The 11543-nt window shown below is 51.5% G+C and overlaps 2 protein-coding genes across 2 annotated transcripts in view; both read right to left on the bottom strand.

Moving 5' to 3' along the window:
* TBC1D10A (TBC1 domain family, member 10A) overlaps positions 1–1012 on the bottom strand; it is a 13670-nt gene extending 12658 nt beyond the window's left edge. The window contains exon 1 of the mRNA XM_009997286.1: positions 999–1012. Coding sequence (XP_009995588.1) covers positions 999–1012 — 14 coding nt within the window. The remainder of the gene's footprint in view (positions 1–998) is intronic.
* Positions 1013–2220: 1208 nt separating this feature from the next.
* Positions 2221–11543, bottom strand: part of SF3A1 (splicing factor 3a, subunit 1, 120kDa) — a gene marked incomplete at its 5' end in the record, with an annotated part of 14342 nt that continues 5019 nt past the window's right edge. The window contains 11 exons of the mRNA XM_009997285.1: positions 2221–2412; positions 3243–3314; positions 3486–3587; positions 4365–4519; positions 5276–5486; positions 6121–6363; positions 6526–6647; positions 7473–7658; positions 7752–7869; positions 8512–8705; positions 9163–9313. Coding sequence (XP_009995587.1) covers positions 2311–2412; positions 3243–3314; positions 3486–3587; positions 4365–4519; positions 5276–5486; positions 6121–6363; positions 6526–6647; positions 7473–7658; positions 7752–7869; positions 8512–8705; positions 9163–9313 — 1656 coding nt within the window. The remainder of the gene's footprint in view (positions 2413–3242; positions 3315–3485; positions 3588–4364; positions 4520–5275; positions 5487–6120; positions 6364–6525; positions 6648–7472; positions 7659–7751; positions 7870–8511; positions 8706–9162; positions 9314–11543) is intronic.

Genomic DNA, 11543 nt, shown 5'->3' with positions numbered 1-11543 from the left:
GATGGGGGTTAGAGCAACCTGGTCTGGTGGGAGGTGTCCCTGCCCGTGCAGGGGGGTTGGAACTCGATGATCTTTAATGTGTCCTCCCCCCCCAACCCACCCCGAGATTCCGTGATCCCAGCTCCTCACAGCCAGACCACTACTGCTACATTCAGAGGTTCTCCATCCACCAACAGCCTCATCACCTTCAGCCCAGACAGGTAAAACTGGCCCAACTTGTCTAAAAAAGAAGCATAAAAGGAGCCATAAGCAGTGGGGTGACAGTGCTGGGTCCAGGGCCTGCTGGGACCTGCCATGAGCGAAGCCTCCGTCCACAGCAAGTTCCTTCCCAGCTCCTGTTGCTCCTCAGAGCTCAATCCTCTCCCTGGACCAGCATGGAGGGAGTTTATGGGAGCCCAGGCACACATGAGGTGCTGGGTGAAGTGCCAAGGGACTGAGGGAAGGACCAAAGCTCATTAAAGTCGGCAACAACTCAACCTACTTCCAGAGCTTCTGGCAGCCAGCGGGTTCTCCCCGCGGGAGTGGGAGGCAGCGATAGCGGCGGTTGTGCCACCAGCACCGGGTTATCAGTGCTCTGGGGACAGAGGGGCTGGCAGGGCTCCACGGGGCTGCTGCCAGGGGGGAGCTCTCCTGCCACAGCACCCGCTGGGCTGGGAAAGGCCTTGGCCCAGAGTGTCACCTCAGCAGCAGCATAGCCAGTGTGGAGGGGACACATGCTGGATCAGGAGCTCCCCAGGGACTGTGGTGGCTCGTGCCACCGAGCACAGCTGGAGGAGAACAGCTGGGTGACCCTCAGCACAGCCCTGTCACAGCTGTGCCCCGCGCCGGATGTCAAAACATGACTTCTCCATTTCAGAGCTTTCTGGGCAGTTGTGGTTTTTTAAAATCGGCTCTGGAAAACCCCCATTTTGTTGTCTCTGAGCTTGTACCTATTGTCTAGTTTTTAAAAGCAACAAGGAAGCCGTCATCCCACCTTCCTGCACCTCAGCACCACTCACAGCCTCATGGACATGTCAGACAGCAGCTGCCACCCCAGCCAGGGGACCACCAGCCACCTGGGCTGGGCCAGTGCCAGGCCCCTTCCCTACAGCCATGGGGCTTCCTCCCACTGTAGAGGAGCAGGACCACGCAGGACACCAGCTCTTCCCTCCTCCCAAATCCCTCTGCCCCCAAAGCAGAGAGTAAAGGTAAACAGGATGTTCCTGTAGTGTTTGACCAGCACTAAAAATAATTAGAAATCCATGGTTTGGGATCATCCCAAAGGATGAGCAGAGGTACCCAACTCACAACCTCCTCTTCCTTGGTGCCCAATTATCTGGGTGTTGATTAACTTTATGCTCCGTGCTGTTTGTATCAAACTGCAGCACAGCCCTGATGGGAGGCACAGGAATAACATTTTCCAGACCCAGCTGCTCTCCAGAGCCAAGAGGTGCCAGCTGCAGGATACAAAGGGTAAAACATCTGCCAATGAAACGTCCAAGTTCGAACTGCTCTTTCTGCCCCCTCTCCCCCACTCATGCACACGTGATACCTTCAGGAGTTAACTACAGAAATGTCAACAAACCCCTTTTCTTGAAGCCTTTCCTAGGGTACAGAGGCATATCCTGGGATAAACTGCTTAATTACAAAATCCCGGTGTGTTTCCCCACAGCCCACCCGAGCCACCTTCATCCGAGATCCCCAAGCCCCCAGGGAACAGAGCTGCCACAGACAGGACCTGCACCACGGGGTATTTATTGCAACAAATCCCAGGCTGTGCAGCAGCAGCTTGAGGCTGTTTGGTGCACACAGAGCTCGGCAACAGCCACAAACACCCGCACAGAGGGAGGAGAAATTTCCAAGTCAGGGTCAGCACAAGGGGCTCCAGCATATAAACTGGAGAGAGAAGGAAAAAGGAGCTTAATAAGGGTGTTGAGAAGGAAGGTGGTTTCAATTAGAAACAGGTTAAATGAAGCAGCTGTAGGCAGACAGATGATGTTCTTGGTGAGCACAAATTCCTCCAACATGGATCTAGACTAAGCTGGGTGTGACCTCAATGCTGCTTTGTGAGGGAATTCTAGGAGGGACAGCACTCGAGCAAAGCATCCATTGCCTGCAGCACCTACACACTAACTCACTACATGGACACACCTTGGGGCTCCAGCAGCTTCCCCCTCTCACCAGCCCCCCAGCACGGGGCTCACAGTCTCTCTTTTCACACTACAACTGGCAGGCAGGCACCAGAGCCCCTAAAACAGGCAGGAGGATTCAAAGGGTTGGGGTTACACAGGTGTCAGGGCAGCCACGGGACGTCTTGGCGCTCTGTGGTCCCTATTTCTTTCTGCCTCCTCTTTCTTTGAGTGCCAGGTGAATGAGGGAGCCACTGGTCATGTTGTAATAGGCCAGGGAGTTTGAATCCTTGATGAAGATGCCCTGAGAGGAGAAGAAAAGAAAACAAACAAACCAATAGTCACAGCAGAAAATTTAGCATTCCCTTCCCACAAACCCCAGATGCACAAAGCCCTCCTCTCAGAACATGGTGATGACAGAGTGCTGCTGGCTTTGAAAAACCCTGGAGAGATCCCAGTGTATCTGAAGGTGGGCACTGGAGGAGGTGGGAGTGCTGGAAATAACGCAGGAACACAAACAACCCTCTACAAATGTCGATAAAGACAGTCACAACAAGTGAAATTATTCAGGCTCCACTCCCCCTTCTTTTTCATCCCCCCTTAAAAAAAAACCCAGTTGTGTTTCCCTTCCTGCTAAGAGTTAACAGGTCTCTCTGCCCACACATGAACTCCTGAGGAGGCAACAGCCCAAAGTTCACTGCTTAGGCAGCAGGTTGTGTCTGTGCACATGCGTGACTGGAAACAAGGGATTAAAAGGGAACAGTGCCTTTCTAACAGCTTGAGTCTCAAGAGGAAGAGCCTGATCTCTTCCCTTCTGTGGTTTGGAGACAGTCTTTCCAGAGCTGCCAGGGCTTGGGGGGTATTCTCACCCACCTTCCAGACGTGACAGATGAGCAAGTGCAGATAGTTGCATTTAAATGTCCAAAAACCCCAATAAAACAACAGGTTGAGTTCAGAGAAAGACATTAACCTTAGAGGCCTCATCTGCAGCAGGCACATCCTGCTGTAACAGAGAGGAGCAGCATTCCCTCTGCTCTTCCCAACATCTCTGCATCTACAACTTCTTGTAGAAAGTCAGTTTGTGTGTCAAAAAGCACTGACATAACGAACAGTAGTTGAAGAGCTGGCACCCACCTCATACTGCAGCTTCTGTTTCCCAGCTGGCATCCCTGTGGCCTCGTGGATCTTCACCTTTATAACAGACACCTAGGAAAAAAAAAGGGCACACTCAGGGTGGGCAGAACTGCTCCCCCAATGGGCAAGGGGCCACAGTGTGGGTTGCACAGGTCCTGCCATGCAGGACAACTGCTGTTCTCAAAGCACAGAGGCTTGGAGGCAAAACAAGGGGGGCAGAGGCCAGGTTAATGAGCAACGTGCCTGGTCCGAGAGCGGCAGGGTGAACACCAACACCTGGCCATTCAGCTTCCATTCTGTCTTGTCCTGCATGTTGGGAACCTGGACCTTGACTGTGACTGGACCCTGAAGGAAACAAAGATAAGGTTTGGTACAGGCAAGGAGGCTCAGGCTATGATAACAGAGCAGCAGACACATTATTTATAGACACCCAGGGGCAGACAAATTCTCTGTTTTCAAAACTAGCCACATATCTCGACTTCCCAGTGAACACACAGATGTATTTGCCTCAACCCTGAGAACGCTGCTATCAAAATAAAACCCCTGGCTGGATTTCTCCCTCTGCATGCCACTCGGCATGGCCCACACCTTCCCAGCATCAGGAGGAACGTAGGGAGTGTTGAACAGGAGGCAGCTCCTCTGTGCAGATGTCCAGGAAAACTGCTCAGCCTTCTTAAAGGACTTAAAACTCAAGCCACCATGTCAGTACTCCTCAGGAAGGAACTCAGCCTAGGATTTGGTAGAGGTCGTTACAGAACACCCTGCATTACTGCACTATCATGCTCACACTGATAAATGAAATCTCTTTGCATCTCCAGCTTAACGCTCCTCTGCTTAAAAGCTCATTAGCAGCTTTAGCTCCTCTTCACATCACTGGGCACCTACCGCTCACCGCCGGTAATTACAGCGGAGCAGGATCTGCTACACGCCTGGGAGCTGAGACACAAGGCAGCTCCAGGAACGGCAGCAGGAAGGAGCCACCTCAGATAGTCCCTCCCTTGCACATCACCCCCCCTTCATGCAGCCAGCTGGCTTCACATCCCCCTGGGGAGAAGGAGGCTGCACAGCCTGGTGGGATCAGGGCTCCAGCGCTTCCCAGGCAGGGCCAGCCCTCTCACACACCTTGTTCCGGCGCAGAAACTCCTCCTCTGGAATCAAGCTATCCTCACTCTTCAGTTTCTTGGAGACTGGCTCATCCTCCATGGGTGGTGGTGGGTGAACAGGAGGCATCGGTGCTGGGGAAGGCACCGGAGCCACGGGAGGTGCAGGAACAAATGCTGAAATGGGATGGGGGGGGATACAGCACAACCCACAGTCATCCACTGAGCGTGGGAGACACTCCCTTACACAAAAACTCTCTTAGCAGACCAGTAAAGCAGAGCAATAAACACCACACAACACATGGAGGAAGTTAACACCACCAACAGCAACATGCAAACTTCAGGCTTCGGGAGGTGTTTGACATGGGGAAGCAGCCCAGAAAAAGACAAGCAGCACTAGAGCTTCCTGCAGATCTTGCAAAAAAGCGAGCGCTCGCAGTCTGGCGCACAGCAGTGCCAGCAGCTCCCCTGGGAAGCCATGAAACAAAGAAAGGATTGCTTTATACATTCTGCTTTTCAACTTAAAAGCACCAACTGCTATGAAAGGGGCCAGCCAACAGTTTTTCCTCCTGCTGCAGGAACTTCTGTAACAGGCTGCAACACCCGGTGAGGCACTGGCAGTTCCTCTTTTCTCTGGTTCCTTTTGGAAAGCAGTTGGGATCCACTGCCCCTGGGCAGGCTCCCGGGGACACAGACAGAAAACAGAGGAGACAACTCTCTGTGTTTCAGGCTGCAGGAGTCTTGAGCCCAAAAGTGCTGCTGCCAGGTAAGTCATGTGGCACATCCCATGGTTCCCAACGGTGGGACCCAGGCTCTGCAATCCCAATTCCATTCCCACACCATGATCAGAAGCTCAGAAGGCAACAAAAATCCAAGCTCCAAGCTCACATTACCCAGGAAGGAGCTGCCAATGAAGAAGAAGGAGTTACTGACCTGTGGGGACGATCATGGGCGGCGGGCGGGGGCTCATGATGGGCGGCGCGGAGGGCGGCATGGGGACCACGTTGATGCGGGGGGTGTGGATGATGGGGGGCATGGGGGTGGCTATGACTGACCCCGGGGGCAGACGCACCACCGAGGTCATGGGGGGACGAGGCATGACCGGAACGGCGGCAACAACAGCGGCGCGGACGGGAGGCGGCATCTGCAGAGAGAGGGCAACGTCCTCAGCAGGTGCACACGGGAACACCCCCTGATGGACACAACCCCAGCAGCACACAGGGCACGGCTGCTGGCCAAGGGCTTGGAGCCCACCACATGGCCAGCCCAAGCTGCAGGTCGAGGGGCACAGAAGCCTCGTTAGGAGATTGAAGGGTTCCTCCTTCACTCGTCATTCAGGTATCAGACCAGGGCAATCTCAAAAGAAGGAGCTAGTTCAGAGTCAGGCAGCACAAGCCTTGGGGCAGTGAGGCACCTGCAGCTTTTCTTACTTTTGTTCTGCATTGCCCCTTTTTGCACTCAAAGGAAGGCCCCACCCATTCCTCTGCTAGCCAGAGTCCCTTCCTCCAAGATCTCCCTGCCCAGTCCCTTCCTCTGCCCGGCTGATTAAGTCTTTTTTATACCTCCATGGATGAAAAGCTCCACCTCAGTCTTATTTTCCACTTTAACAGGAAGCTCAACAGGGCTCCTCTGATGGCTTAAGAGTAATTTGGAAACAAACTTCACTCAAAACCTGCTTCTAAGCTAGCCCTGCTGTTACTAACCCCTGACCTTCTTCAGGATTCCGTTCTAATTAACTACAGCCATGGCCATTTGCTTTCAGAAGCCCAGACACTCACGGTGGGTGGACGAGGGACGGAGGTGATGGGCTGAGCACTGGCCGGGGGGTTTGATGCAGATGAAGGAGGAGGTGGCTGGGGAATTTCATTGGGTTTGCTGGGGCCGATCTTCTCCTTGCTGTCATCTTCTGGCACCAGGCCCTTAGCCTTATGGATAGCTTCAATTTGCTCTTGGAGAGTGATATTGGCCTGAGCAGCCTGTTGTGTGCGGGCCATGCTGCCCGAGTGCCCGTCCCAGGTCACCTGAAAGGAGAAAATAAATCAGAGTAGCTCCAGGCTGACCAAGCTGCCACATGAACTGCCAATCAATTGAGAGCACCTTTGCAAACCTCAAACATGAATGCTCAGAGAGGCAGCAGATAATAGCACAGGAACCTGTTAAAAAACCCACAGTTTCCACCCTACCTTTTCCTCTGGTTTCTGGATCTCTTCCTCACCAATCTTTTTACCAATAGCAGTCTCCTCTACACCAAAGATATCTGTACGGCGCTCTGCCAGCTGCTTCAAGCTGCTTTCAATATCCAGACCTGCAGGAAGAGAGGAATCCTTAGCTCAACTGATACAATCCAAGCCAGACATGATCAAACCTCTTCTAATCACCTTGCTGAGGGGAGACCTTATTGCTCACAACTACCTGAAAGGAGATAGTAACCAAACTAGGGAGTTTGGTCTCTCCTCCCTAGTAACAAGCAACATGACAAGAGGAAATGGCCTCAAGTTGAAGGGGGCTTAGATTGGATATTAGAAAACATTGCTAAAAGGGTTGTCAGGCCCTAGCACAGGCTGACCAGGGAAGTGGTTGTGTCACCATCTCTGGAGGGATTAAAAAGCTGTGTAGATGTGGTGCTGAGGGACATGGTTTCGTAGTGGCCTTGGCAGTGTTAGTTTTTGGTTGGATTCAACAATCTTAAAAGCTCTTTTCCAAACTAAATGATTCTCTGATTAAACTGCTTGGTACCCAGTGGCCAAGTGCTGCTCTTCCTATAGAGAGACTGCACTTACAGCTCCTTGCCGTTGAGTTTCCAGAAAAGCTTCAATGTATTAAAGACCAATGTATCCACACAAAGGGCACACTAAGGATGTGTTCTCTGATTAAACTGCTTGGTACCCAGTGGCGAAGTGCTGCTCTTCCTATAGAGAGACTTCCCAGCCAGCAGCACTCACAGCTCCTTGCCTTTGAGTTTCCAAAAAAGCTTCAATGTATTAAAGACCAAGGTATCCACACAAAGGGCACACTAAGGATGTAGCACAGAGAGCTCAACTGGGTCCTGAGGGGTGGGACCCAGGAGGATTGAGGGGGTGTGCCAAGAGCCCAGAGAACTCAGCTGGGAACAGGGCTTTGTGGAGCAGACCTGGGGCATAGACCTCATCATCGCTTTGCTTCTCCCGGATGGAGCGATCCCGCTGCTCCAACCACCGAGGATCCAGGAGACCGATCCGCATGTGCTCCTGCATTTTACTGGCAGGAATCTTCTCTCCAGTGATGGGGGAAACAAGATACTCATCCGGAGCTGGGGCGGGTGGCAATGGTTTTGAGGCTAGGAAAAGAAAACCACAGTGTTACAAAGACACCAGAGGATGCAGCCCAGAAACAACTACCTTTGGGCTGACTCAGGGGCAGCCTGACTTACCTTTGGGATCATAATCCTTCCGCACAATGACCTGATCCGGCGTGGGAGGCAGAGGTGGTGGCATCGGGGTTTCTGGAGGAGGAGGAACCTTCTGACCTTCATCTTCATCATCTGAGCCCTTATTGAGGGGAAAAAAAATAAATCATAACCAAATTCCTGTAGTCAAATACCAACAGGAAAGACCTGAGAAAGGCATAAAGATCCTAGGCAGTGCTGAAAGAACCAACTACAGAGATTCTAAGCAGCTGAGCTGTTCTGTCCCTGGACACCTTTGCTACAGAGGTTCTTCTGGATAATCCTGATTGGGAAGTTCAGTGGACCCAGAAGAGGAAGCAAAGACTCCTCAGCTTCCCCATCACCACAGCACAGCATGCAAGGGCTTCGGGTTAACCAAGCTCTTGTTCCTTGTTACCAGAGAAACTGCTCAGGCACAGTGAGCAGAGGAAGAGTCCAAAATGAGTCATCTCCCAGTATTACAGACCCAGTGCAGCAGAGAGCCCAAAAGGCTGGATCACAGAAATACAAAATCTGCACCACTGGGTGACAAATATCTGGATTTCTCTCTGGGAAATTGTGCTGTCATGGAAAAAATTAAAAATGCCACATTCCAGCCTTCCAGCAGAAACAGGTTGTTTTGAAATTCCATCAGAAGGAAAATTTCCTCAAGAAACCAAGGAACTTCTTAGAGTGGAAATGAAGAGCATCCTAAACCACACCAAGTTTCAGGACAAAAGCAATGCTGCTTCTCTTGGCTCATTACCTCATCCATATCCTGCACTTGTGTGTCTTGATCCAGCTGGGCTGGGGGCTCATCTGTTTTCTCTTGCTTGTCATCTTCCTCGTCTGACTCCACCTCCATCTCCACCTCCTCACTTTCTCCAAACTTCTCATAACGCTCCTGAATCAGGATTCGAGCTCCCAACTCTTCTGGAGTGGTGGGAGGAGGGAAATTCCCTACAAAGAAGAAAACAGAGCTGCTGTTTCTCTAGCCCATTTTGTTGCTTGATGCACACAGAAGTTATCAGGTTCTTGAATAAAAAGCAGTTTCACTACAAAGCAGTGGCAGTGGAATCACCTGGGAGCCAGGGTGTATAGGAGGGAACAGATGGACTCTACACATGACACGTGAAGGTACCTAGAGGTGGAAGCACCACTAGAAGGTGGGACAGCTTTTGCTGTCCTGGTGGAAGTGGACAAGTGGACACTACTGCAGTCCTTGACTCTGTGCAAGGAGAGCTCTACTGACTCCAGAAAAAACCCAGCCCTGCAACACTGTCCCTAGGCCCTCCATTTTATCTGTGAGGGATAGGCAGCTGTAAAACCCAACTTCTGTCCAGACAGGGCATCTCAGGCCACGGCCTCTACTGAAGAGGAGCAGTTCCACAGAGATCACAACCCTTAACACCAGTACCTTGCTCGCTGGGCTGGAAGTCAACTGTTTCCACGACCACAAAGTCATGCCAATCAATCTGGGCATAAGCAACACGCTCCTTTTCCTTCTCCTCCTCTTCCTTCTTTCTCTCTCGCTCCTGGAACTTTGCCCACTCCACTCTGTAATACACCTGCAAGGCAGAGGGAAAGCAAGCACCCCAAGTCAGACATGAAACACATCAGACCAAGGGCAGAAGCCGAGGGAAATGGCAGGAGACTCATTAGGGTCCTAGAGATGAGCCATCTTCATCTGAGAAGGTAAGTTACTCCTACTTGACCAGTAAATGCTGTTACAGTGGTTCAGCATTAACTTATTCAGTACTGGGGTCAGTACTGGGCCCAGGCCTGCTCAATTTATTCATCAGTGACCTGGACAAAGGGACAGTGTCCCCTCAGCAAGTTCACTGATGACACAAACCTGGAAATGGTGGTGACACACCCGAAAGGCTGTGCTGCCACCCAGTGTGACCTGGACAGGCTGGAGAGCTGGGCAGGGAGGAACTTAATGAAATTCAACAAGAGCAAGTGTAAGGTTCTGCATCTGGGCAGGAACACCACAGATCAGCACAGGGTGGGCTGACCTGCTGGAGAGCAGTTCTGGGGAAAAGGACCTGGGAGTCCTGGTGGACAACAGGCTGACCATGAGCCAGCAATGGGCCCTTGTGACCAAGAAGGCCAATGGCCTCCTGGGGTGTATTAGAAAGGATGTGGTTAGTAGGTCAAGGGAGGTTCTCCTCCCCCTCTATTCTGCCTTGGTGAGGCCACATCTGGAGTATTGTGCCCAGTTCTGGGCCCCTCAGTTCCAGAAGGACAGGGAACTGCTGGGAAGAGCCCAGGGCAGAGCCACAGAGATGCTGGAGGGAGGGGAACATCCCCCTGATGAGGAAAGGCTGAGGGAGCTGGGGCTGTTGGACTTGGAGGAGACTGAGGGGCAACCTCATCAGTGGTTACAAATATGTAAAGGGGGAGTGTCAGGAGGACAGAGCCAGGCTTTGTGCAGTGATGTCCAGTGACAGGACAAGGGGCAATGGATGCAAACTAGAGCATATGAGGTTCCATGTGAATATCAGGAAGAAGAGTGTGGCCAGCAGGTCAGGGAGGTTCTCCTGCCCCTCTGCTCTGCCCTGGTAAGGACACATTTGGAGAACTGTTCTGAGCTCCCCAGTTTATGAAGGACAAGGAACTACTGGAAAGGGGACAGCAAAGGGCTATGAAAATGATGAGGGACTAGAACATGCCTCTTATGAGGAAAGGTTGAGGGACTTTTTCACCATGGGGACAATCAATCATTGGAATAGTCTCCCAAGGGAAGTGGTGGATTCCCCCACATTGGACAGTTTAAAGTCTGAGCTTAACAGGATGCTGAGCCACCTCATACAAACTAGAGTCATACCTAGAAAGGTTGGACCAGGTGATTCTTGAGGTCCCTTCCAACCTGGCATTCTAGGATTCTATGACTTGGGGCTTTTTAGTCTGGAGAAGACTGAGGGGGGATCTTATCAATACTTAAAGGCTGGGTGTCAGGAGGAGGGGACAGTCTTTTTCCAGTGGTGCCCAGTGACAGGACAAGAGAGAAGGGGCACAAATGTGAATATAGGAAGTTCCACCTAAATATGAGAAAGAACTTCCTGACTGCAAGGGTGGCAAAGCACTGGGACAGGCTGCTCAGAGCAGTTGTGGAGTTTCCATCACTGGAGACACTCCAAACCCACCTGGATGCCATCCTGTGGCACCTGCTCTGGGTGACCCTGCTCTGGTAGGGGAATTGGACTAGATGGTCTCCAGAGGTCTCTTCCAACCCCCACCACTCTGTGATTCTGTGATGCTGCCACAGGTAACCTGTCCTCAGTACGAACACCAGCCAGCAGCTTCTGGGCAGCCTCATCACCCTGTGCCCAACTCCCAGTTTGAGCAGGAGTTGTTTGATTCTCTGTATATTTGCATTTGTTGCCAATAAGTCACAAACATGCAAAGAGAAAAAACTCAACACACAACCAAAACACATCAGCAGTTGTGCAGTTTGCTCAGGGATTACCTGGTCTAGGACTTCCTTGGGATTTTCAGCCTCTTTCTTGAGTTTGAGAAGTAAGCCTTTTGGTGGGATCAGGATCTGAAAGGTAAGTTGCACGACAGTTGGTGACAATTATTTTTGAAAAGTCTCCTTAAAAGCAACTAACTACTCTCTTTCCACACTGGTAAAGATACCAGCAGACCCTTGGGGCTCTGTTCCATTTACTCTGTTCCAACCTTCTTATCACTTATTGCTCATACTTGATTTAAAAATAGTCACTCTTGGCCTTCCAACTACCCTCTGTAGGTACAAACCCACAGCTTTTACCTATCCCACAGCAGTGTCTGACA

This window comes from Chaetura pelagica, unplaced genomic scaffold (genome assembly GCF_000747805.2).
Source record: "Chaetura pelagica isolate M959 unplaced genomic scaffold, ChaPel_1.0 scaffold1094, whole genome shotgun sequence".
NCBI lineage: Eukaryota > Metazoa > Chordata > Aves > Apodiformes > Apodidae > Chaetura > Chaetura pelagica.
Note: the sequence above shows the minus strand (reverse complement) of the source record. Positions and strands in the feature narration are given on the sequence as shown.